At 49.2% G+C, this 25,503-nt stretch overlaps 11 protein-coding genes across 11 annotated transcripts; 5 read left to right on the top strand and 6 right to left on the bottom strand.

Annotated features, from left to right (window-relative positions):
- Positions 1-413: 413 nt before the first annotated feature.
- On the bottom strand, positions 414-2,852 carry EJ05DRAFT_486944 (uncharacterized protein; the record flags this gene model as incomplete). The annotated part of the gene is made up of 1 exon (XM_033745573.1): positions 414-2,852. The coding sequence occupies one exon, from the start codon at positions 2,850-2,852 to the stop codon at positions 414-416; it is 2,439 nt and encodes an 812-aa protein (XP_033599386.1).
- Positions 2,853-3,561: 709 nt separating this feature from the next.
- Positions 3,562-4,729, bottom strand: EJ05DRAFT_486945 (uncharacterized protein; the record flags this gene model as incomplete). The annotated part of the gene is made up of 2 exons (XM_033745574.1): positions 3,562-4,555; positions 4,608-4,729. 2 exons carry the CDS (start codon positions 4,727-4,729, stop codon positions 3,562-3,564), a joined length of 1,116 nt encoding a protein of 371 aa, XP_033599387.1.
- Positions 4,730-6,216: 1,487 nt separating this feature from the next.
- Positions 6,217-7,974, bottom strand: EJ05DRAFT_486946 (coatamer subunit protein; the record flags this gene model as incomplete). The annotated part of the gene is made up of 5 exons (XM_033745575.1): positions 6,217-6,306; positions 6,362-7,175; positions 7,230-7,423; positions 7,474-7,917; positions 7,972-7,974. 5 exons carry the CDS (start codon positions 7,972-7,974, stop codon positions 6,217-6,219), a joined length of 1,545 nt encoding a protein of 514 aa, XP_033599388.1.
- A 663-nt stretch (positions 7,975-8,637) lies between these two features.
- On the top strand, positions 8,638-10,899 carry EJ05DRAFT_486947 (uncharacterized protein; the record flags this gene model as incomplete). Its single annotated transcript, XM_033745576.1, has 1 exon — positions 8,638-10,899. One exon carries the CDS (start codon positions 8,638-8,640, stop codon positions 10,897-10,899), a length of 2,262 nt encoding a protein of 753 aa, XP_033599389.1.
- A 904-nt stretch (positions 10,900-11,803) lies between these two features.
- On the top strand, positions 11,804-12,353 carry EJ05DRAFT_501484 (uncharacterized protein; the record flags this gene model as incomplete). Its single annotated transcript, XM_033747119.1, has 2 exons — positions 11,804-11,887; positions 11,964-12,353. 2 exons carry the CDS (start codon positions 11,804-11,806, stop codon positions 12,351-12,353), a joined length of 474 nt encoding a protein of 157 aa, XP_033599390.1.
- A 1,885-nt stretch (positions 12,354-14,238) lies between these two features.
- EJ05DRAFT_48360 (uncharacterized protein) lies at positions 14,239-15,723 on the top strand. Its single transcript, XM_033745270.1, has 3 exons — positions 14,239-14,346; positions 14,409-14,765; positions 14,846-15,723. Exons 1-3 carry the CDS (start codon positions 14,284-14,286, stop codon positions 15,494-15,496), a joined length of 1,071 nt encoding a protein of 356 aa, XP_033599391.1. The 5' UTR covers positions 14,239-14,283; the 3' UTR covers positions 15,497-15,723.
- Positions 15,724-16,401: 678 nt separating this feature from the next.
- EJ05DRAFT_440710 (alpha/beta-hydrolase) lies at positions 16,402-17,460 on the top strand (the record flags this gene model as incomplete). The annotated part of the gene is made up of 1 exon (XM_033741947.1): positions 16,402-17,460. One exon carries the CDS (start codon positions 16,402-16,404, stop codon positions 17,458-17,460), a length of 1,059 nt encoding a protein of 352 aa, XP_033599392.1.
- A 2,125-nt stretch (positions 17,461-19,585) lies between these two features.
- EJ05DRAFT_486951 (uncharacterized protein) lies at positions 19,586-20,377 on the top strand (the record flags this gene model as incomplete). Its single annotated transcript, XM_033745577.1, has 1 exon — positions 19,586-20,377. One exon carries the CDS (start codon positions 19,586-19,588, stop codon positions 20,375-20,377), a length of 792 nt encoding a protein of 263 aa, XP_033599393.1.
- Positions 20,378-20,917: 540 nt separating this feature from the next.
- Positions 20,918-22,646, bottom strand: EJ05DRAFT_48418 (uncharacterized protein). Its single transcript, XM_033745316.1, has 4 exons — positions 22,474-22,646; positions 22,220-22,402; positions 21,224-21,922; positions 20,918-21,154 (listed from the first exon to the last, which is right to left on the bottom strand). The coding sequence occupies exons 1-4, from the start codon at positions 22,534-22,536 to the stop codon at positions 21,017-21,019; spliced, it is 1,083 nt and encodes a 360-aa protein (XP_033599394.1). The 5' UTR covers positions 22,537-22,646; the 3' UTR covers positions 20,918-21,016.
- On the bottom strand, positions 22,615-23,562 carry EJ05DRAFT_48531 (uncharacterized protein). The gene has a single exon (XM_033745437.1). It carries the CDS (start codon positions 23,433-23,435, stop codon positions 22,758-22,760), a length of 678 nt encoding a protein of 225 aa, XP_033599395.1. The 5' UTR covers positions 23,436-23,562; the 3' UTR covers positions 22,615-22,757.
- Positions 23,562-25,355, bottom strand: EJ05DRAFT_48578 (uncharacterized protein). Its single transcript, XM_033745478.1, has 2 exons — positions 24,950-25,355; positions 23,562-24,900 (listed from the first exon to the last, which is right to left on the bottom strand). Exons 1-2 carry the CDS (start codon positions 25,256-25,258, stop codon positions 23,689-23,691), a joined length of 1,521 nt encoding a protein of 506 aa, XP_033599396.1. The 5' UTR covers positions 25,259-25,355; the 3' UTR covers positions 23,562-23,688.
- Positions 25,356-25,503: the final 148 nt, after the last annotated feature.

Below are 25,503 nucleotides of genomic sequence, written 5' to 3' on the forward strand. Positions count from 1 at the left end.
TGGTTTATATGAATTTCTGCATTAATCCTGTTAATATGATTGCTTGTTGGTTGTTGTGAGCGGGCAGAAGGGGGGAGCAAGGAGTACAAAGGGGCAGAAGGAGCAAAAGGGGGTGGAAAGCGTTCAGCTTCAGGGGTAGTTTAATCTCTGCTCTTCGCTTCCGACGGCCAATATTTGACTCCATTAGAGTTTTGCTAGCTTTTGGTTTGGTGATCCATGTTACATAGTTTGCGCCAAAAAACAATTGCAGAAAAAGGGGGGAACATTCTAGGTGGTGTTTGTTTTTGTTTCAGATGACTATTACAGTACAAGCATTTTCCATTTTGCGTTTGCTCTGCTCTGCTCGCAAGCCCCTTCCATTCCACCATCCCAGTTGAAGTGCGCATTCCGAAGTTATGGAAACATGCGACTGCCTAGCTATACGCGCGCGATGCTTGCGACACACGGAATATATCTTCGACGGCAGCGAATTGCGCTAGTACTTTTGCGTACGCGGTATGTTTAGACGTGTCGTCGTCGTCCTGTACTTGCTGTTCCTCCACTTGCTGTTCCACCTCGCCCACAGGTCTGTTACGTGCTGCTTCTCCCTTTCCTTTTCTCACTCCTTCTCCCTCTTCCCCATTTTTCTCTCCCTCGTCATTCCTACTCTCCCCAAGATACTCCCACCCGGCACCACCCACACAAACAGGACAGACCCACTCCCCCTTCGCCAGCACACCAACACGAGGCCTCTCGCTCTCCTTCAAGCATGCCACGTGCATCCAGCCGATATGACAAGTTGTTGCTGCGCAGGCGAGCATGGCGCTTCCGTCGATTGGGCTGCGGCATAGACACCATAGTGTTGGGGTGGGGGGTTGGTGGGATAGGGGGGATGGTGGTGATGCAAATTTGATTATTGGGGCGGTGCCGTAGCGAGGGCGTTTGGGGGTTGGGGACGTGGGTTTGGTGGTGGGTTTGGTGGTTGTGGGCTTAAATGATGGTTGGGGTTTGTTTCTTGTGCGAGTCGAGGTGTTTGTTTTGCGCGAGGACCGGATGCGGCTACGGGGGCGAACGGCGAGGGAGTTGTAGTGTGAGCATGGGGCGTCGACAGAGACCAAGGTGGTGGGAGCGTGATCGATCGTGTCTGGGTCAATGTCCGACTCTGGACCTGGGGATGGGTATGGCGCTGTGGGTATGTACTCCACGTCTCTGGCGAATCGAAGGGTTGTGTGCGGGACGAAAGGGATCAGGACGGCCGTTTCTGCGAATCTGACAGTGCGCGTATCCAGCTTTTCTGCCGTACGAGGCCGCGCAGGCATGAGGTCGTTACAGTCGTCAAAATCATGCTTTGGTAAGGAAGCATAACCTAGAAATTCATTATTCTCGGGACGAGATTCGTGGAACTGTCTGACGTCGACGTACTCTGATCCATCATCAGTGTCTGCTTGTATGTGTGTTTGGGATTCACGATCCTTCTCTTCGTCACCGGAACTGTCGAGCATGACGTATATCTGGGTTTTGCCGTTATTCATGGCCTTTATGTCCGTTGTGCCATCGAGCCCTAGAATGGAGGGATCATTGTACTCTCTTGCTGGCTCTGTGTTGTCGACGAGGCGGATTCTTGGAGTACGAGGAGGCTCAGGTGAGGCAGTCGATGTAGATGCTCGCTTTCTTGAATTTACGCTGCTCGGGGGACATACAGAGGATGGTAGTGGTCTTGGAGGAGGCCGCATAGTAGTAGGAGAGGTATCTGTGTACTGCTCTGACAGAGCAGAAGAGCGAGACGCTGACGTCGACTTTTGTCCATTCTCCACCGATGTGAATGTCGAAGGCGTCAATGAGCCGTCTTCGGTGGGAGAGTCCTTGTATCGACCCCAAAGATCCTCAAGGCAGGATACGCAGAACCACATCTTTATCAACCCACGATGATACGGTGTGAAATGGACCAGATCGCGAGTATATATCGGTATCTCACCGTTTGCAATATTCAACAACGGCGGACCCTCAAGCATGAAGTTGGAGACGACGTTCTCGATCGTAACGCATTTAGTATGGCTCTTGATGTGTCCAGGGGACCTGTAGCGGCAGAGAGGATGGGAACAGCTAGCAGGACCTGTGGGAAGGTCAATTCTGCGGTATATGAATACACAGCCATGTTCATGGTATGTCAGCGGACGAGATAGTGACGATCTCTTCGCAAGTTCACCTTCAAGGTGCCGCACCATCTCCCGAATGACGCCAGTGATCTGAAGGTCTTCTTCCCATTCAGCTCGACTGGGATGGTGAGCGACGCTCGGCGTACGAGAAAGTTTCAGCGACTGTTGATGGCGGTATTCAAGCTTCGCTCGCCAGTGTTCGACTCCGTTCTCTGGGGTCTCGATCCAACACGATCTGTTCTGACCTGTGACGGCAGGCAGAGGCTTGTCGAGGTCCGGTATGAGTTTGCTCAGAGCATTGTCCTGGGGGTCACTCGCTGCTTCGCTATCGTCGTCGTCGTCGTCGTGTTCTTCGAAGCTGTAAACACAGGAAGTCGAGCGTGCGTTTATCATGTACAGCCTGTCACCTTGATTATCTCCGTCAACGCGTGGATACCCATCCTGATCTGTTTCGATCTCCATATCAGAGTCATCCATTGACTCGTCGTATTGATCTGCGCCCGCGTTCACTTCGTACAATGGCAAGTTGTTGTAGAATCGAGGACGCGCCGCCAATGGAACACCGTCCATAACTCTAAATGTCTCAAGAAAGGATCTCTGTTCAAACACTCTGCGCTCAAAGTGTTTGCGCCCTCGAGCGTAGAAGTATTTTATCTTTTTTTGGGGCGAAAGAGCGAGTCTGTAGAGCTTGTTGGGAATAGGTGACGCATCGGACATAGCTGCACTGGGATGTGTCGAGAGTGTTATGCGTGCCGGAAGTGAACCAACACTTTTTCCGTGAAGCTCGAAATTGGACTCGAAAGAAGTGAAGAGAGAGCGTACATAATGTCTTTGAGAAGACTTCTGGCCAATGCCCAATGACCACTTCTAGGATACAGTCGATACCAGTAACAGTTGTACATGACAAAATCGCCTGTCTGGCTGATTCACAACAACGATAACATGGGCTGAAACCGAGCTGTTCACAGAGCCGAACAAGTCCTAAAAGTAGTGCTAGAAGCAGGCTGACAGAACTAATATGTCAAGGACTTAACTTATATCAACGGAGTGAAAGTGATATTAGGTGAGCGAACTAGAATCGAATAAATTACAGTTCTAAAAAGGGTATTGGACGACCCGGTCGCTGAAACTGACTTTGCATGGGCAAAAAGGCCGACATAGGCATACAAAGTCCTCCCTTGTTACACCGAAACTACACAACCCGCAAAGTAACGCCGATGTTATGCATGTCGCATCTGTTCGTCTCCCGTTATGTAACCTTGAAGACTCTGACTATGTCTTAATTTTGTAACGATCAAATTGATTGACACTGATCGTGCACTGAAAATGTTGCGCGCAAACAAGATCTTTGCGCGACGCCAAGAATGAAATCCAGAATTTACTGCCAGAAGACACGCAGTATCATCCGGTTGGAGGTGTCAATTGATCACCAGATCTCGTTCCCCTTCACAGATTTCATATGCCAGTCAACGACTGAATCCTTGAAACTGGAATACAGTTGGGGCACGACCGCTTGCATGATGCCGTCAGCAAGCTGTCGCTTTGAGAGATTCTTTTCTGTCCAAAAGTGCTTCAGAAATTGACCTGTGCAGCCCGAACCAGCGGCCTCTGGGAAGCCGTTCGCTTGTGCGCATGGGAGCGCCACGATCACGCCCTCTTCAGGGAAATCGTAACGGATGTGCTCGCTGAACGCAGTTTGTTCACGGAAGGATTCGTATGTCCATTTAGTACATTCTTCGTATTCTTTGCCAGTCGTGCAATCGCCCCATTTCTTGTAGATCTCTTCAACCTTTGGTGCTTTGGCTTGAGAGAAGAAGAAACCAGTATTCAAAACGACATTATGTTTCGAATCGAAATTGGGCTCGCCGGCAGGATCATTCGCCATGGCAATGGCAGTCTTGGACGTAAAGTTCCAATAGTTCATCATCCATTCTAGAGGAAGTTCTGGGCTGGTAAATTCGGCATCCGAGTCAACGGTGACGACCCAGTCATATGACTTCATGAGCTCGTGCGACATCAACACCTTGGTCCAGCCACCCTGCTGGTAATCATATTCAGGGGATCGGATAAACTTGTAATCGTAACCGTGAATCTTAGCATATAGGTAATGCGACATAATTCCAGCAGAAAGGTGGTGAAGGTTTTCCCAGGTTGGTGCTTCGGGCGCGTTGACCTCACCCTCCTTGTCCAGTGGACGTGTGTCCACATCGAGAATCACCAACTTCTTGCCCAACTTCTTCGTGTAATAGGGTGCCTTTCCCATAGTGTGTACATTGCCTTCTCGATCGGTAAATGACTTTTGTGTTATGTCGACAGCAAGAGGTTTCCACAGGGCGCGTACGATATTGATAAACGATAGATCATCGGCAGAAGTTTCTGCATGAGCAGGCTCTACAGGTGATTTGTCGCCGGAGAAGGGTCTACAGTGATCAGTCTACTGTAGCGAGTAATAAACATTGCGGTCGAGCTTACATTCTGCCGTGTAGATCCTCCGGGACGGTAGCTGGAAAGAAGAACAGGGTGAATCCGAAGAAGCCCAAGAGCACAGCAACTGCAATGACAGAGCGTCGCCAGGCGACATTCAAGGCCGCCATGCTGAGAGAGATGACGAGACCAGGTTGTTAGCGTGGATGAGTCGTGGATGGTCAACGAGACTGTGTGAAAGAAGGGCTGATTAGGGTAGCTAGATAGGACAGAGACACGCAAAGGAAACGAGCAAGGACAAGGAGGAGGAATTGGCGAAGATCGTGCGAGTAAGTAGTGAACGAGAGACGAAGATATCGCCAATACCCTGAGGGGGCGACGTAGAAGAAGGGGGCAGTGGCGCGATTTTGTTGCGGGATCTGCCAAGCAAGCGACTAACTGCGTCTGGTACTGCTGTCAGGCTTCAGCTCAGACCTGCCGCTCCCCGGCTAACTACCGCTAATCCCTGTGGTACGTGTTATTATCGTCCCTGATTTGCTGCCGGATGTCATGTTACTGTAATCCCCTTCACCACCATCTCCTATCCTTTTTCTTCCCGCTGTTAATACCTGTTGTACTTATTCCTTACTTACCGCTGCTCCTTTACTTTCTTCTTTTTTCTTGGTTTTTTTTCTGCCCCCTTCTCCTTATCTATTTGCGCAATGTGTCGTATTGCATGACCTTGTAACCCTCTCCATTCAGGCAACGTCAGCACGTAGTCAGGCGACCACAATGCATGCAGGGACCAAATAGGCCTTGTGCCATACTCGTAGGAGGACAAGTGTGCTCTTGAGTGACAACAAAAACTCCTCAGTGTTTTCTCCGTCCGAGATAATGATATAAACAGTGAGTTGTTCAATTACACGGGAAATAGGAGGCACGGCCACTATCTTGGAATCTCGCTGTTGTCTCACGTAAGCTGATCTGCTCAAGCCCAACAAGTTTTTGCCACTGTCGAGACGCCACCCCTGGAAGCAAAGACTCAAGGTTCAGGGATTGCTTTATTAACGATCATTATCATCAACATCAGCCGCACCCTGTTGTGTATAAGCATGTTTCAATTACAGAGAGGCATATATATCATATATCATAATGTTACTACGCCGGTGTATGTATATAGACTGTTCGGCTGGCCGCCTTGCCAGACGTGTTCGAGTTCAAGTCCGTGACACGTTTAGTCCCTCCCGCCCCCTGGCACGTTCAGCAGATAGGCTAAGCCCCGAAATAGCCTAGTTCGTTCTATCTATATCTCCTTCTCGATAGACGTGGGACCCAGCGTAGTGATTCAGTAGTCTATCAATACTACTACCATAACGACCTCGACTTCGCCATTAAACAGCCTCCTTACTTGCAGCGATGACAGTCAGACCGCAATAACTTGCAAGGTACTATGATTGCAGGGCGAAGACGGTGTACACAATCTGAGACAGCTTATATAAGGTCAGCCACGGGCCATATTATACTGATCTTGTTCTGGCTTTATTTGCCTAGTCCTCAACCTTGCGTGGACAGGATTCTACGTGTATTCACATTGCGCCCTCAAGATCTTACGTTTCGTAAGCCGTCGAACACGTACTGGCGCTCAGTATAAACTGCTGCCCACCCAAGGTACATCCGTCTATCCCACCGTGTAAGACTCGGCCACAGACTTTATATCCTTAGAGAACGGAACGCTTTGGCTCATGCTCAATAGTGTTACCGAGGAGATCTATAAAACTAGATTAGTGTCCAACTCGATTGTATTCAAGAGAGGCAGGGCTTACGTCGACATCTAAGAAAGGCGTGGCTTTGGTGAACCGGACCTTCATCGGGAAGAACTCGGCATCGCTGTCGCCAGACGCCTCGAACTCGAATGAACCGGAACTGTTCTCAGCATTTACGGTTCCAATGTTCCACTCAAGGCTGTCACCTGAGACCTCATAGACGGCATCAAAACTCGAGACGTTCGGCTCGTCTGTCGTGAAAGGGATAATCAGGGAAACGTCTTGGAGTTCTTCTCCACCCGAGAGCTCGTATTCAATGGTGATATTAAAGGAACTGCCACTTTCCTCGACCCATGCCCGGAAAGTGATAGGTAGATCGTCAACCTCATCAGGCTTCGCGCTAAGCTTCCATTTCATAACACCAATTGCCATGTTGGCGGGAAATCCTTTCGATGTGTCTGAAAGTTGTATCGTTTTCGAGTTCCTGAAGGCATTCTTGTCGACTTTGGGATGAGTGATGAGGTTGGCGCCTCGGTTGTTTCCAATCGCAAGATCAAGCTTAACTTGTGTGAAACTAGGATCAGAGATCTTGAGCTGCAATTGACCATTCACATCGAATGACTTGAGGATACCTTCCCTGTCCAACGACGCAGATATAGACTCTGCAGTTGTGATATGAATTGCTTCCCGATCTATAGACGTCGAGGTACGTCCAGCTGGAACGGCAACGGGAATCGATGCAGCAGGGGTGTTTGATACCAAAGGTGAAGCAATCTCCGCTTCAGGCCCGAGGTCTCCTTTAACTTGATCGAACATGTTTGTAGTTTTTGACTTCTTGCCAAGCTGCATACCTTTTCCTTGCTTCGACAATGGCCTATCGCTACGTTAGACATATGTAGGGAGATATGAATAAATAGTGACCACTGACTTTGACGTCTTGGCCTTTTCCGCAGCGTACGAATCATATGTGTCAGGAACTGTTGTAGGCACCGAAGGAGTATATGTAGGGTACGAGGGTGTCCGTGGAGCTGCACCCCGACTACTTCGAGCCATCTCTTTCCGCTGCATTTCAAGCTGTTTCGCTCTACGCTTCCGCTCCTCGCTGGCTTCAAGTTCTTTGTTCTGGTTACTCTGTCAGTATGGTCAAGAACATTACGCTGGTAGCTTCCTACTCTGGAGATGATCTCTTGTATTCTTTCTTCGTGACTCTCCATGTCTAGGAAAGTCTTAATTTGTGCAATGGTCAAGTTCTCCCGGTACCCGAGTGTGACCAATTCATCGAAGGCGCTGAGTAGTTCAAAGGCATTTCGTAAGATTTCGCGCTCGTCTAAACTTTTGCAGATGCTTGATACCACTTGTGCAAAGAGATGCAATGAGTTTATGTCTTGTAAAATATTGGATTGTCGGTTGGTGATAAGAACCATGTAGAGTTCGTCCAGAGGCTGGTAAACAAATCGAACGTTGTCTTGCTCGACGGTTGTGTGTTGTGTGCCAGAATCTGCGAGTTTAGGGAATGAGGCGAGCAAAGCTTCAATACGGGATCTTTGCATTTCTCTGAACTGCCTAGAGAGCACTGCTTTGCCCCCTCGGGTGCAGATGGACGCTGCGAGAACGACCTGTATACCATGAGCTTGTGCATGAAATTAAGAGGCGGGCTCTGTGCAAATTACCATTATGACCGAATTACACTCTGGCAACTAATGGTCGTAAGGTGTTACAATGATTCAATCGTCGCGCTGACTTTCGACGAGGCACTAATCACGATATCAACAGTTGTCCTCTTGGAGCTGGACTCTCGAAAGTGTGGATTGGCGGGCGCGCGGCCGGCAGACCGGAAAATCGTTTGTCCGCGCTGCGCGCAGGGGTAACTTTAAATGACAAACTGGTAAAACGCGGTTGCCACATCCGCATCGCGACACTGTCTATCTACGAGCACGTCCATCGCCCAACACTCTTTCTTTTTTTCAAAACACGACTCGACACATAGCAGCGCTTACTTAACTTCGCCATCTCAAGACACTCGATCCACACATCCCTACACTCGCTTCCCCTCGAACACTACTACTTTTGATATTGACTGTCTTGTTCGCACTTCCTTACCGCACTTTGATCGTGGTCGTCCGAACTCAGTACAAAGCTGAAGTCAACCGCCGCGCCACTCAGAAAGACACAGTCCATCATCCAACCTCGTATTCATGAGAATAACGGCCCTCCTACAATACGCCGCTCCTACACTAACACTTTAGCTCGCAAGTGATCTCTCAAACTACTCTGGATTTACGGAGATGACTACCTTACACCCCTCACACGCGCCTCATGGCTCAAATGACGTCGACATGGACGACTTCGAGATAGACCTAACTGGTGTCGGCACACCCATGATGCAAGACAATGTCGAACTCGTTGATGAGATCTCATATGATGCGGACCTTCCAGACGCTCAGGCCAGCGCGCAGTCTCCCCAGTCTGTAGCCATGGATCATGATGATGCCGAAGAGATGGCGGACGCCTTGCTGGAAGACGCTGAATATGACTTGGAACACAATGAGCACAACTTAGATCTTCAGGATGTAGAAGTCGATACTGAGTTTGTTCCTCAAACTGCAGATGCTTCTTTGGTAGACGCTTATCAGCATGAACTTCAATTTACCGGCAATTTGGAATATGAGACTCCCCAAGACTTGGCTGGTTCTATGGAAAACGCTTCCGTCCCTGAAATCGCTAATGCTTCCATGAGTGTATCGGGATCTATGGATGCAGCACAAGTGACATGGGTCACTGCCAATGATGAGACTGCCCAATCTGCAGATGCTTTGCCCGCTCCCGCCAATAACCACCACCATCCTGATCCGGAGATATCGTATGATCCTGGCGACCCTGATGACGGCAATCTTGTAGATCCATCAACGCGTCAAAGTCTTCCGCGACCTGACGCCGAGGCCGAATCTACTTCGCAGACTAACACACATCAAGATCTTCACTCCGAAGGCGATAGCAGCTCCAAGCTCGAGAATAAGCCAGAGACTTCTAATGAGGGAGCCACTACCGATAGCTACTCCAAATCGCATGAACGCATTTTAGACAACTGCGAAAGCCATGAAGGCCATCGTGACGAAGATATTCCCAACGTAGATTCTGTCACGCAAGTTGTGGATGGCAATTCGAATGACACTAGTTCGTTAAATACTGCTCCTGAACCGAAACAAGTCGAGTCACTCCATCCAATTCTTGCAGATTGGGACGATGAGAGAGATTGGTTGTTTCAGCCAAATGCATCAGAAGAGCATCAAGGCTTCTACCTTGAGCAATCAGCCTTAGCTCACGAAAGCTTTCCTATATTGTTTGCAGAGTTACGGAACGCACTCGGTGGCGATCTCGGAAACACTGAAGAGCTCGAGATCGATATCCCTGTGTTCAACACTATCGTGCGTGAGGATGCTTGTAAGGATGCGTGTACCCTCGCAGACTTCGTGAACATGTACGTGCAATTGCACGAACTCGATGGCAATTCAACACCAGGACCGTTCGAAGTAGTTCTACGTCGACGCACAAGATTTGCCACTAGATTGGCACAAATTCGAGAAGCCATATCTTCCAAACAAGGTTTGTCGCAATTAAAGTTCCTAAGAGACTCGACTACGGTCGATAGCAGTGAATACTTGGAGGAAGATGACGATCAAAAAAGTGACGTTAGCAGTTCCGAAGGCGAAGAATTGTACAATGCCACAGAGGCAAAAGCGTCTATGAAAAAACCGGAACTACATAGTGATGATGTCGACCATGCAGGAGAAGAAGAAGAACAAGAAGAACAAGAAGAGGATGGAACTGCACTCATTGACGAAGCTGATGCGGCAAAGAGCGTTTTGATCACTGAGCTAGTGGACGCAAACGAAGTGACTGGAGACAGCTTGACTGAACAGTATGAAGAACATTCCGAGCATGATACAGAAAATGTTCTACCTGGAGAGCACGATGAGGTTCACTGGCAAGACGACGGGCTCGATGAAACTGAGAACAACAACACGGCTTCTGAAACCGCACCTCCGGAACTCGATGAGGTAACACTAGAAGCAGACTCAGAGAACCATTCCAGGAAGCCTTCTACGCCCAATAATGTATTGTTGACAGATCCACACGCAGAGGGGGATAGCTACTCTGAGCAATACTTGGAAACGTCACATACCAAGGAGATTCAGCACGAAGATCACGGTGACTTGATAAACTTCGGTAATGAGAACGAGGTATGCGAAAATACCAGCGCTACGACCGAGGAACATTCCGGAGCAGTGGAACGCATTGTGACACCTCTCAATGATTCTGTGCCGGCTGAACTCGAGTCTAAAAATGAGTCAACCACTGCACAATTGTTGGCTGAAGATGATTTGATTGATTATGACGACGAAGAAGACGAGCAAGCAGCAGCTCAAGCTGATTCGCCGTCAGCAACATCAACACCGACAGTCCAAGGGGATGAACCAAGCATTCAGATCCAGACACCCGAAAAAGAGACCTCTTCGCCACCATATAAGCGCAGTCGCGAATCTGACGAAGACAACTTGCGGGGCGATCCCGATATCAAGAAGCACAAATCTGGATGAGTACTAATTTCCACACCTTATAGCAGCAATTAACCATAGATCTACGTCTCGACCGCGGGTAAGTATAACACAACATGTACTAACATCATTTGCGGCATTTTCTACAGCATGAGTAGCAGAGCAGCTAACTCTGCGCTTTAATTCCAACAACCAATCGGTGGGTCTCTTTCAACACTATGAACTTCGGCGATACCCCTTCACGTTTTATACATTCACGTTTTACACAATCACGCTTTGATTATGTTGTTTGCATACCTTTCATTCAACGACAATAGCCCAACACCGTCTTCCGGGCGTATGTCTGACATTCGACTGCAACGAATTCGATGGACCTTGATGTCGAATAGGCTTCTTCAACTTTTCTCCTGTACAACAGCGAATGGCATTACAGCATGCATTCCAACTTAGTCGACGACAAGCGACATTTGCATGTAGGCACATCTTGTGGCGGGATTGGACATATTCGTGAGCGGTATTTTATCGTGGTAGTGGGCATCACATCACAGGAAGGCTCTTTTGACAGTTCCTTTACATGAAAGAATCTATTAACATTCATGTGTGTCTCATTGCGTACTCAGTGCTAAGAACATCGAATCGACTCAGTCTTATAACAACTCCGCGTGAGGTCAATACGATAGGGGTTGGGGCTGATTCCGTAGCTGACCACAACCCGTCCTTCATCCATCACTTGGTCAGCATGGCCCATCCAGTGTGCTTTCACATTCGCAGTCGCTCATAACGCGGCACAACAATCCCGATAAGGACCGTGTAGATCTTGTTATGTGATCTACTGCCCTAATTCATGACCCGTGTATATTTTCCTGTGGATTCTTTCTTAGCAAGTCACGATCGCCGGCAACAGCACTACCCTTCCCACATATAAACGTTACCAACAACACTCATAATGCTCCTCGTCCCTAGAGTACCCGGCTTCGCAGTCGCTTCCACCTTCATCTCGCTCGGTGGGATTCTCAATGGGTATCTCTCTGTGCATCCTTGCCCTCCTCACTACACTCTTCTAGACATACCTTCTTCACTGGCCAACTCGCCGACCGTCGCGGTAGTCTGGGCAACGCTTGAATCTCTTCTCAAACTTCCTAGTCGCGGTTGCGACGCCGGCGTTTCTGGCGCGCAGTGCTTATGGTGCGTATTTCCTGTTTGGCTGCTTGATTCTCTCGACGGTTGTAGTTTTAGCCGCGTATATGCCGGCAACGAAAGGGAGGTCTCTGGAGGGGATGCACGAGGCGTTTAAACAGCCGCCGTGGAGGAGTTGGGCCAGTTTCCTGCGGGGACTGGCAAGTGCGTCGAGTGTGAGCGTGTCTGAGGCGATGGGTGCTGGAGAAAATAATCAAAGTGTGCAGCTCGACGAGCTTTCCCGCGATAGTGGTGAGGCAATGGCATTTGGTGCGTTGGGAGAGGTTGAGGGTCCTGTGAGGATCCTCACGACTGTCTGAGGAGATGGGATCAGAACACGAAGCACAGGCAGCGGAGAGGGAGTACATGGGTTTTTAAACCATTCTTCAACGAAATTGTTTGAAGCACTAGGGGAATAGTCTACTTTGTTCGAGAAGAGTGTTGTCTGGTACTGTGCCTCGATACACAATAACCTCACATTAGTCGATAGTCAACCGATGCCATGCTGAAAAGAAATGAAGTATCATATTGTCCACTTGTCTGCTACGAGTCTCGAGTCGGGTAGAGCATAATGGCATCTTATATCACACCGAGTGAATGAGTTAGGTAATTGCTATGATCTACTCTCTTACCATTAAACTTCAAATTTATTTACTCAAATAGTGCGAAGAAGGCAACGTCATGTACGCGACACACACCAATACGAGATCTGCGGCTTGATTGTTCAACGTGATCTTTTGGGACATCTATAAGGTTGTCCATAAGTCTCTGTAGTCGCCATAGTAAGTAGTGATGCAGAGTAGTGTGTCATGCCTAACGGGGTAACAAGGTTTACGACTGGAACGTGCTGATTCCCAGGTCTACAAACAAAAACAATGTCAAAGTTGGGCTAGACTTAAGCTCACTAAGAGACGCATGATGAATTGTGCTATCTCACTTCTCTTAGCATGTTACAAGGAGAGGAACTTCTTATTGACGCATGCAACGTTGCATGTTCCTCTACAGGTTGACCTGTAGTCAGTAGACGTATACCTACATTCGATCCTCAAAAATGTTGCTTCAGTGTCTTTCTCGACGACCAACATCGAGTCTGAATTCGACCCAAATGCAAGCTCTTCTGAACCTACTAAAGATTACAAACATGTAAGATCAATTCGACTCTGGTATAAGCACCATGAAAGCCATATCACAAGACTATTAGTAGATTGCGGAATTTTCGTCTTACTTAACTCGAACAACTAGTTTCTCTAGAAGGAAATGTTATCTACTCCCCGAAGCGCCAATAAGAATCTTTCTCGCTGGTCGAAGTAATGCATAGTCTTCCCTGGTAAGATCTGAGACAGGACTGTAACTCAGACACTCTTAGCACCTTGGCAGCAGATATACGTAGTTTTCGTCAAGCGCTCAAGGTTATATATACGTCAACTTGCTTTTTGAAACACGCACTCGAATTTGTCTATATGAATGCCAGCGGATATTGCAAGATGATCTGACACGAAACTGTACTGGAGATACTCGGTATCACCAGCAGACCAAGAGCAGTAGGACAAGACAGAGACGAAAGTTCTGCTTTGTGTATACCCAGGAGTCAGGATGTTGGAACGTATGGGACAAGAAGTTGTCTCGTGAATCATGATTCTCCTCTCATGCGAACGTCACTTCCTAGAATCGGTACGTGCAGATATATATGCTAGATAATCCCATCATTGAATTATTAACCGTGGTTATATAAGGAACTAATACCAAGGATCAGAATGCTCCTCCGGACTGTTGATCAACTAAATATATGAAGTTATAAGCAATTTTATTCATAGTGGTAAAGATATCAGCAGATTGGTTCTACTATTCGACGTCTCTGCTATTCGACTTCTCTACTATTCGACTTCTCTACTATTCGACTTCTCTACTATTCGACTTCTCTACTATTCGACTTCTCTACTATTCGACTTCTCTACTATTCGACTTCTCTGTCATTAGTATAGGGCTGTGGACGAATTTGAAAACGAGGTAACTTACCGAGAATGGCCGACTGATTGATACCACGAGATCCTTCATCAATGAGAAAGCCGGATGTGCGGTCATGTGTCAAGTTGAATGCTCACAAGAGGATATGTTCATGCCTAAATAGGTCAAGCGTGCTGATCTGTGCGGCCAAGATGAATGAACCCTAGTAAACAACGCGCCCCGCGTCTGTCGCATCGCGCACTGAGGTCATGCAAGACCTGTAGACCCTCTTTGCCACGATTCGCAATGGCAACACCGAAACAGATACAAGCGTCATTTCTTACTGAGCATTTTGGCTGGACTCCAATTGTAAGACTACCTCACCAAAATCTTCATTCGTTCCCTCTGCAAGGACTGACAATTGCGCGCAGTCTTTCATAGATGAGGTCATTAATTCCATAAACGTGATCATAACCCAAGGGACAGACTCAATCGAACAAGCGTTATTGAGTGCCGATGCAGGTCGCGACCTAGGCTGGTCGGCGAAGGCTGCCTCGAATAATCAAATCCCAGATACCGAAACAGGCGAGGATGGTGTGACGAAGGAGGTCTTCGGCGATGACCCCAAGAATGAAATTGAAGAGGGTGTGCTTAAGCTCGAGACATTGCTCGAGAATACAGTGGACAAGAACTTCGACAAATGGGAGATCTGGGTGCTGCGCAACGTCTTGAGCCTAGGGAAGGACTGGGAAGGCTCAGAAGGCTGGATACGGTTAAAGGGCTACGAAGTGAGTATGCTACTGGCCTTGAGAAAGACCGCTGTGGTTTTGAAGGATTGCGCGAAGCTATACTGACTTCCACCACCTAGAATCTCCATCTACCAACCTCAACGACCCTGGAAGACCAGGCTCCTACGCCTGAATCCCTCATGTCACTTCGCCGCAAGCTTCAAGAGACCCAAAAACTTCATACCCTACTTCTCGCAGAGAAAGCGCGCAATCATGCTGTTCTCACACAACTGAATCCCCTCCTCACACCACAAAGCCAACCACCGAAGACCTCGCCTCTACCTAAACAAGAACCCAAATCCTCCACGTCACCTCTCAACCCTACGAAGTTGACTGACGCAAGACCCGATTTTTCCTTTATAACCACACAGCAACCTGGCTCGCTGCAGAGCAATACGACATTCCCATTGACACAGCTCCCACTTCTAAGAAAGCATTTGGACGCGCTCAGACCATACTTGAAAGGCTTGCCGGCCGAGCCAGGGCTGCCACGGACCGAGGCAGGCATGAGAGCAAGAGAGAGAAGCGAATACGTAGAGGCTCAGACACGCAGAATACTAGAGCGACGAGGAGTAGATGTACAAGGAGGCGTAGGCGGTGGGCTCGGTCGCAGAGTTGCTCCGGACGAGGTCAGGGCACTGGAGCAGGTTGTGGATATACTGGGAAGGAACCGAAGCGAGGAAGAAGAGGAAGAACACCACCCACAGGATAAGATGGATCTTGATGAATAAATGTTGTAACGCCGAAAAATTACGGAATCTGCTTCAAGCGCGGCGTTTGTGGGCGCATTATATCGGCGTTGGAGAGGGCATCTATGGATGACCTGGGCCCAGAAGAGCCTGCTTGCGACCAATGCAGGATAGTCAGACTTATATTGGGACTTTCAGTTCCTGTAAGGCAATGTGTACAGATCTTACGCTAACGCAGCGGAATTCGAACCTCAAGATGATCTCGAACCTTGGGTTGCCCTGAGATGTGATTATGGCAATACAGAGTCTGCCAACAAAAATACTGATAGTGTGTGTGTGCCAGAAAATTTGGGCTGACTGTCATACACTCGCTCAAAAATCCCATGGTGTTTCAGTACTGGGAAACGTTGGCTCATGGATGAGCACCAGATGAACTGTTAGTAGCTTGCAGCATCGAAAGTACTACGACGACACAATCATATGGAAGCGGCCCTGGAGAGCATCCATATACTTAGGACCAATAGTGCAGGTCTTCGTCATCGCTTTACCAGCAGTGAGGCCAATTCCAAGACCTTCATACTGCTGCAAAAGGGAGATAAGATAGGTTGACATCACTTCGCGCTAATGCCGAGCTAGCTGGATGCAGTAATTTATCAACCCCGTCGAGTGTATCAACAAACGAAGTGATTTCAGACTTGACGGTGCTCTAAACTCATATCATTTCTTTCAGGTAATCGTTTCGTCAGAAATCGACAAAATTAGCCAAGTTCAACTTGAGCGATCTCGACATGGAGTGTATGGGGAACGAGACCCAGCATGCGGGGTTCGGCTGGAAGGACCAGTCGGCAGTGACTATATGTTGGCCTCAGCGTTTCCCTAGACTCCTTCATTGACCGCAGTCGTGACATATTGGTTTATCCAGGCTCAAATGATCAAGTCCAAGAACCATGGATCAATTCAAGCACAAGACTTTGGTCACCAAGCCATATGAGCTCACCTATAGCTACTATACATCCCCAGGATTTGAGGCGAAAGTTGACTCAGGAGTGCCAACGTTGATGATCAGTCATGGCTTTCCGGACGATGCACACATGTGGGCTGGCACTCTACCAACACTCCTGAAGTTGCCATACCCAATCATACTCATCGACATCCTGGGCCTGGGCGATTCCTCCAAGTCCACCACAGTCGAGCACTACAGCTACAAACAACAAGCCAACTCCCTCGCACAGATCCTCGACGAGGAGAATGTCGGCAAAGTCATCGCAATCGGCCACGACTGGGGCAGCGCCATCACACAACGCTTCTACCTGTACCACCGAGCCCGCTGCATCGGCGTCTCACTACTCTGCCTCGCGTACCAGATCCCTAGCACCGAGCCCTTCAACCTAGACCAAGCAAACATCGCCACGACAAAGCGCTTCGGGTACCCACAGTGGGAATACTGGAACTACTTCACCGCGCCCGACGCACCGGCACAGATAGAGGCTAATCTCGAGCGCTTCTGGGAGGCTAACAACGGCTACTATCCCTCGCCCGACCCGACAGACAACGGGCAGGACATCTGGATGCGCGAGATGTTCGACGTGAAGGATGGCATGCGCGACTATATCCAGGGCACGGGTAAGTGGGCAGGCTTCACGGTCGAGCTGAACGCGTACGCGCGCGACGCACAGCTGAAGAAGCGGTATCTCGACAGGCTGAAGGAGGGCAGACTGGCAGCACCTGTGAACTACTACCACTCGCTCAAGAATAACACGATGCTCGAGGACGAGAGGGTGCTGGCGCAGAATCCGAAGATCGAGGTGCCGTTGCTGTATATTGGCATGACGGGCGACTGGGTATGTCGCACGGATTTGATGGTCGATGCAAAGGAGAAGGGTCTGGTGCCAGATTTAGAAGAGCAGACGGTCGTGGGGAATCATTGGAGTATGTATGATGCTGGAAACGCTGCGATTGTCGCGGGCTACTGGGCAGATTGGTTGTCGCGAAAATTTCCAGTCTAGTTTATCGTGTTGATTGTCAATAGTCGATTGTTGACAGTTGACCAGTGATAGTCAACTGCTGACAGTCGACTGCAGGACAAGTCGCAAGCAGTGCACCATCTGCGTGCCTAGCATGGAACAAGTGTCTGTCAGTCTGCTAATGCCTTCGTGCTCGAGTTTTCGAGCCGTCTTGATGACTAGGCTATTGATTGAAGTTAGTGACGGTTGGGTGGGAGCTATATCAGTAGCGATAGCAGATCAGTCATTTCCTTCGACGACCGAACACTAGAAGTCAACGGCGTTGTTCTTTCCGGGGTGACAGAGGGCACTGAGCACTGTCAAACAAACACTAAGCCACACCTTAGACTTATTAAAAGGAATCAAAGAATAGGAGGTACGTTAACTCACAAGAATCTAGCACCAAAGCCTAAGTTGATTAATAACAATAGTCTTTAGCGGCTGTGGCCATACTTTTGTTTCTCTGATCATGGTGATGATGACGGTGAGGGTGTAGTGAAGGCATCGGGGATTTTTCAGGCCCTCCCCAGATACTGGAGTCTAGACTCGACTCACAGCTTGGTTATCACGCATAGTCGGTCGGAAATGGCGAGGAGATCCTCTGGCAACTGTCGAAACACAGTCAATATTACGGACGAGTTTCACATCCATATTACCTGCAGCCTCACCGCCGATCAAACGTTCATGGCTGCATGGCGCGTACCGAGGTAGCCTCAGCCCAAGAACGTACGGCCAGCTACTACCCAGGGAAGAAAAAAATATTTGAGAACTGCAAGTTCATGTGGTCTCTCCAGAAAACGACCAAGACCCAGGAGAGGTCTGTTCGTTGCATGGATCTCTTCTAGAAGCCATCCCTGTCCGTGTGTCCCGCGGCTTGCGCCGGTCCTACATACTGCCTCGAGCGGGGGGCATCTTGTTTGTTTGGGACACCCAATTTCTGATGCTCGACTCGATTGGGTTGCTTTAGGGCGGAGGTTTGATGACTGGAACAGCGTTCCTTCGGTACATGGTACGTACGTACATGGATACGGTATGGCTATGGGGGTGGAATGTCACTGTACAGCAGGGTATACGAGCACGAAAATGCTCGGGGATGGCCGAGGTGTAGGCCTTTGTTGGAGGTGCTCTATCATAGTACGGAGAGTCTCATGTCTATGTTGCTGTATGTATGCATGTATGCATTCTCTGTCTCGTCTCTCTTTGCCACCTCCAAGGACGTCGACTCAGCGCGCTATACGTGTAATAAGACTATAACTATAGGCAAGTGTAAGTGTGTACTAGTACCGGGAGTAAGGATGCAAGTTCGCAATGACATCAGACTAGAGCAGCCTTGCCGAGGAAGAATGGTGAGAGCATTGAGCACTTCCGCCTCCCATTCCATTACAAGCTGGGAGCCCCTTGACAAAACCAGTCGAGATCTGGAGATCAATCCATTGTTTCTGGTTGCAAACCTTAAACCATTGAGTCTTGGAGCCAGCGCGTGGTGTTAGCGTCTGGGCGGAGAGAGCGCGAGCCACCGGATATCAACCGCTAGAGAGTTCCTTGGCAGGGGGCACAGTGCCTTGACACCTTAGTCGCAACCTCCCATCACCGGATTTGGGCTGTTAGCTGAACACTTGTTGCTCTCCGGCTAACTCCATCAAACATCGCCGTATGGGTTAAGCTTCACCTTATTCCGCTATGGTACGGGATGTGGATACCTTCATAGCCTCTTGACAAGGGTCTGTATGTCACTGCGAAGGTTATGTGCTGCCATCTCGTGGAAACGTGCGTCTAAACGCTTCCAACACCAATAGTCTTCCAGCAGATGAGACCAGGCTAACGGATACACACATGAGCGTAAAGGCTATGCGTACCAGGAAATGGTAGAGAGTAGTTTGAAATGAGTGCCGATCAGTATTCAAGACGATGCGGGCATCGAAGTGAAGTCGGTGTATATAAACACCACAACCATCAGCCTCAAACATACTCCTCATCACGCTCTTCCAGATCATCTTTCATTCGCTAATACAGTCACTCGTTCAGACTTACCCAATACACTCACTCACTTCGATTCAGTAATCTTCTGCATTCCTTCACCGGACCTATTTTTCCAAAACCAACAACAACAACAACAACAACAATCAAAATGAAGTTCTCACTCATCATCCCGGCCATGGCCGCCATCTCCTCCGTCCTCGCCCTCCCCACCGGTACCTTCGGCGGCAGTGCCAACGCCGGCGTCAGCGCCGGCCTCGGTGGCATCACCGGCGGTGCCTCCGGCCAAGTCGGCGGCCAATTCACGATCCCCAGCGCCATCAACTTCGGCGCCGGCATCACCGTCGAAGCCTGCGAGGCGTCCATCCAAGCATGGCTCCAGGCCAAGGGTCTCTGCGAGGTCGACGGCTCCATCGGCGCCAAGGCCCAGGCATACCTCAACGGCGTGCTCCACGGTCAGACCGGATTGGAGGGCCTCTTCGGTATGGCTGCCGGAATCAACCTGGGCGGCCAGGTCGGCGCCAGCGTTGACCCCAACACCCAGCTCATCACCAGCGCCATCCAGGGCCTCCTGAGCGGTACCTTCAAGTTCACCGCTGACATGTCCGGCGATCTGTTCAACGCTGCCATCAAGGGCTGGCTCCAGGCTGCTGGTCTCTGTGAGGCTGACGGTTCCATCGGCGCCACTGCTGAGGCTTACATCAACGCTTTCCTTAACGGCGCTACTGCATTCGAGGGTCTGTTCGGTATTACGGAGGGTATCAAGCTTGGAACCGAGATCGTCGGCCAGGTTGAGGGCATCGCTTCCGACGTCCTCAAGGGCAACGTCTCCGGTGTCCTCTCCAAGAGCATCAGCATTGGCGGTGAGGTCGCATCTGAGTTCGCATCTGAAGCCCTCAAGTTCCTCTCCCCCTTCCTCGGTGCCATTGGTCTCAAGAACTAGATTTCCCAGCGACTACAGTACAAGCAGCTACTAGCAAAGCCGTGCTTCCAATAGTAGACATGCGAACATGAGAGGCAATACCTACCAACGCAGCGGGCAGGCGGTGGGTTTTTTTTACATATATCTAATGATTATTGTTGTAACACATAATGTAACAAGTTAGACACGTTCTCAACAATAGATTTCTACCTTATGCTTTATTCAATTTCCCAAAAGGTCGCAATACGTGAGCCAGTCCCTTTCCCTGGTGCTTCCATCATGAGCCCATATTCAACAACTAAATCCCCAAGGAAGAACGGCACTCTAGTCAAGCATCGAATGTCGTCTTTGTCACACCAGAAAGCATCACTGCTAGGAGAATGGATTTGTAAACAGTTTCAGATATACCAATACTCCCAAAATACATTCAAAAAAGGTAAAAAACATCTCCGAGGTTACTAATGAGTGTTGACCGAGGCCTTCTGCACAGTTTGGTTTTATATAGCAAAGGAAAAAAAATTATCATTCAAGCCACTGCTGTCAGGTAATTTGGTTCGTTGTAAGAGCTCAGCTGGCAACAAAAATCAATGGCAGCTTGAAAGTGCGAGAGTCCAGCGAGGCAATTGCTACGTCTTTGCCTGCCCAACAACTGTCTCACACCTACGGCTTAATAGCGAATTTCTTGAGGTACTCATAGTCCGCCACATTCTGGTCAACACACGCCTTGATAGATTTAGCAGCCTCGGTGCCGTATTTCTTGATCCAGTCGGCATAAATTTCGTCATCAGACTTCGTTTTCTTCTGCCATGTCAGCTCGTCAGTCTTCAAAAAGTCCTGCCGCGCTTTCATAAGGTTCAAGTGACTTACGTGGACCCTAGCCTTCAGTTCCGTGCTGTTGATCGCATCCTCGTGAAATCCCTTCCACTTCTCGAAGGCCGCCTTGGCAATTGAATGTTCTTCCTCAGTATCCCAGGTAAGCATTTCTGGTTTGTATTCCACACCTGTTGTCGCGCAGTACTGGTTAATGATGCTGCTTGGGTTGTCCAACAAGTCGTCTGCGTCGATAACACAAATTTCGACGTTGTCGGTGTGATTACCATTCGTCCCGTTCGTGTCACCATTCGTGGTCTCCGTGTGTCCAGCGATCCTGGGCCCGACGATATTACGCTCGCGAAGGTAGTCAAATACGCGCCTGAGTTCGTCGTAACCTGCTTCGCAGGGCATGAAATTGTAGAAACCAGTAACGTCATCCAATGGTGGGATTGTGCATCGCCAGTATGAGGGAATACTGAACTTAGGGTGACGAATCAAGAAAGTGAAGTGAAATTGTTTCAGTAATTCTTCAGGAACGACCGAGGGATTTGCCTCCTCTGAATTCGTGTCATACGGATATGGAGCAATGTTGACTGCTTTAGCCTTGAAAGGCTCCCCGTCCGGTGCTGGGAGGCCTTCCTGAGTTGTACCAACACCTCGTTTGTAGTTGACAAGTGATGGTGCAATCGTCGCTGGTTTGCCATTTGGAGGGACAAGGTAATGCGTGATATCCTTGATGAACAACCGTTTACCCTGTAAGAATCAGCAGCTGCATTTAATAGGGTCATGATTCATCCGAGTTCGTGTGACTATGCGCAGTGTAACCGATGGGGTCGAAATAGAAACAAAGAACGGCTTTCAATCCATGTTTTTGGCTTATGATGGAAATATCACGTGCGTCAATGACTAAACGCCATAAGGACACCAGATTCTGACCATATTGCAGGTTGAGCAGACATATACAAGAGGTAGGAACCTTGCTTCAGACGGAATGATCGAAAGTCTTCATGCTTGTGTGCCAGATGACACGCACGGCGTCAAGCGACTTACCTCAGTGCTTTCCTTCGCTATTCTCTGAAAAATGGTTCTGTAGGTACTGCCTTCAAAGCCACTCTCTTCCCTGGCTTTCTGATCCTGTTCGTAACGGTCACTTAGACGTTCGGGACCGAAATAGAACGCATCTCCAAAAGGTTCGTGGACACATTGTAGGATGTCACGGCGAGTCATGAAGACCTGTAGAATGTCAAATTCACGACTCGTGCCGGGATCGGTCAAGGGTCTCGTCAATGTCGACGGCAACATACTCGCTCAAAAGCGGTCGAGCAAGCCCGCGGATGGGTTGCTACAAAGATGGGTTTATTCGACATGATGTAGGTGCGCGATCGTGTCTATGCAGAGAGAGAACTCTATATTTCAAGTAGTCGATCTCGCACAAGAGTTGAGAGCGCCAGAGTAGACACTATTCCAGGCCTACTATGAGAATCAGACCGATGTATTCGATTTTTCTCGTGTACGTGTCGTGGTGACAATGCCGCTTTTCTGCTCAAGCTCGAGCGGCGTATGGATGTAGCGATGATAGTGACGGGCGCTAACGTGTGTTTCCGTCTGCAAACAACGCAATCGTTGTGCCGGACGAGCAAATAATGTGATAGTGATGAGCAGAAGATGAAAAGGAGGGAGAAAGACGGGGGCGACGGTGAGATTTTAATATGATTTTAGTCTTGGAGGAGCCAGCAGGTCTATCGAGTTTGTCTCGGTCGTTCTTGCGAGACTTACCCCCACCCAAGTTCCATGTTATCCATCCCGTTGTGAGAGAGTGAAAGTAAGTGGCGACAGGGATTATACACAGCAAACGAACCATACAACATAGACGAGCTCCCGAGCAGCGCGGATTGGCAGGAATTGTGGCGAAACTGGAGCCTTCTACAACGCCATTTCGTAGGGCAGAAGTCTCTGATGTTCTGGGTCTCAATGATCCACTCATGGCCACTTTCCAAGGGCATTGGTGCCGTGAGTTACGCCCGCTAGCCGGCGCGGGCGACAATACAGTACATGGCATTGTCGAGAAATGCGTTATAAATGCCGCTGCCGCGTTATCCTCGTGACTGGCGCCGGGCCGGGGCAGAATGACGTCGTCGTGCTTGAGTTCGTTTTGCCTGGCATGTCTCTCGATATGATAACAATTTTCATCTATATTGAGCGGAAATATATCGATATTGGACAAATATATTGGTGTCGCTTGTCTGAATGTTGAAATTTGCGTCATATCAAGGGAGCAAACCTGGCCATGGCGCAGGTGTTTGGCATTATTATTGCCTCAGGCAGAAAGTGTTCATGCCTGGATTAGACTGCGTTTTGGCGCCTGAGGCTGAATTATCGTTGACATAGAAATTCACTACGTAAAAGGTTCAAAATCGCTGCTCTCCAACTCCAACAGAATGCAAATCTACTTCCGACGCATCGCTCGTCATCTATTTACATATAACCATGACACATCTTAACGTACCACAAAACCTCTATCATCTGAACTTCGCAGACAGGGGAGTGTTCTTCGCATTCTGCACAAACGTATCGAACACACCCTGATCAATATTAACGCCAAACACCATGCCAGCCTTGCAGTGACCATTGGCACCTCCATTGCCTTGTTTGCAGTAAAAGTAGCGTGCCTGGTCGGACTCAATCTTCAGGGTGAAAAGGAACTTCCCAGCTTGGTTGTCAGGATTGAAATTGGCGAACAAGGTGTCAACGCCTCCTTCTTTACGCTTGCAAGGATCTGCAAGGGAGGATTCTGTGAGGGTGTGGTTGCGGGCGCGGAAGTCGAATATGAGCTCGTCGCCGGCCTTGAGGCCTTGTACGAATGGCGGCGTGTATTGGAAAGGGATGTCTTGGCCGTTACCACGCACAATGACAGTCGAGCTTGCATGACCACCGGTGTTAATGGCAGAGGGAGTTTCGACGACCGCAGAAGATGCTGCTGTCTCCGTGGCAACAGACGAGACAACGGTGGAGGCAGCAGTGGGTTCCGGAGTTGCGGATGCAGGAACAGGCAGAGAAACTTTGGAGCCATTTTGATCCTTAGCCTTCTGTATGAAGGCATCCATCTTATCCTTGGGATTGATGCCGAATACCATACCTTGACCGCAGTGATTGGCATTCTGCTGCTTGCAGTAGAACCACTTGGGTGCTGTGTCATGTACCACGAATGCTCGCTGGAACGTCTCGCCTTCTGCGTTATCCGGATTCGGAATGAGGTCGGTGTCAAAAACGTTAATATCGCCGTTCTTGAGGGGAGTACAGGGGGTATCGAAGGTCGATTGAGTGACGGAGTGGGCAGCACGCTTGAAGTGAAAGAGAACAACGTCACCAATCGCAGCCTCTACACGATCCGGAACGTAGTGAACGACAGTCTTACCATCGATCTGCTCGGCCTTGAGCTCGACGTTGATGGTCTTGCCCTGTGGCTGGTCCGACGGTTGAGCTGGTAAACCGGGAGCGATTGTTCCTACAGCCTGGATAGGAGAGCCGCCTGTAGGCGCTGGAGGTGGAGGCGGAGTAGGCGTGTATGTGACCGCATCAGTCTTCGTAGAAATGACAGAACCTTGCTCCACGTTCATGTATACATTGGCCTTGTGCTCGATCCACGTATCAATGAAAACGACTTCAATGGCATCCTTCTCAGCACCAGGACCTGTGGGCCATACATGGGCGACGGTTTTAGGGTATTCAATCTAATGTTGTTAGCTAAGCCTAAGGATGCTACTAACGCTCGTGACTTACGTTCGTCCACATAGGTCCAGGAGCGGTGAGCATCTCGCTAGGTGCGTATGGGTTTTGGAAGACACCCGATGAAGGCAAGTAGGTTGACGTTGCTGCCCATTGGTAGTCGACCGACGTCACGCTACCTCCCTCAGTCCATATGGATGAAGTGGCGTGGTGTTGTTGCTGTCCATTCCCGTTGCCATTCCCCCAGACAGTGACTGTCTCTGCATGACACTCGACTTCAACATTAGTCTTGTACCTTTTGTCTAGCTCGTCGGCGGCCACGAGGCCACCGAGACCAGCAAATGCAAGGCTAGAGACCTTCATTATGATATGACGTGTTAAATGGAGCTATAAATGTGCCTGAGAAGGTAGAGACACTCGATGATACCTGGTAGAAACGATCGTGCGACAACGAAAGAAGCAAGGAAATGATAAGGCAACAGGAGATGGCAAGAAGTTGTGTCGATATATGTTATTTCGGCTGATAATAGCCAAACGGTGCCGCCACTTACCAGCTGCTACTTATACACATGAGATGACCCTCACATTGAAAGCTTAAGGGCGTTCTC

The sequence above is a fragment of the Pseudovirgaria hyperparasitica genome (assembly GCF_010093815.1).
Source record: "Pseudovirgaria hyperparasitica strain CBS 121739 unplaced genomic scaffold EJ05scaffold_10, whole genome shotgun sequence".
Lineage (NCBI taxonomy): Eukaryota > Fungi > Ascomycota > Dothideomycetes > Acrospermales > Acrospermaceae > Pseudovirgaria > Pseudovirgaria hyperparasitica.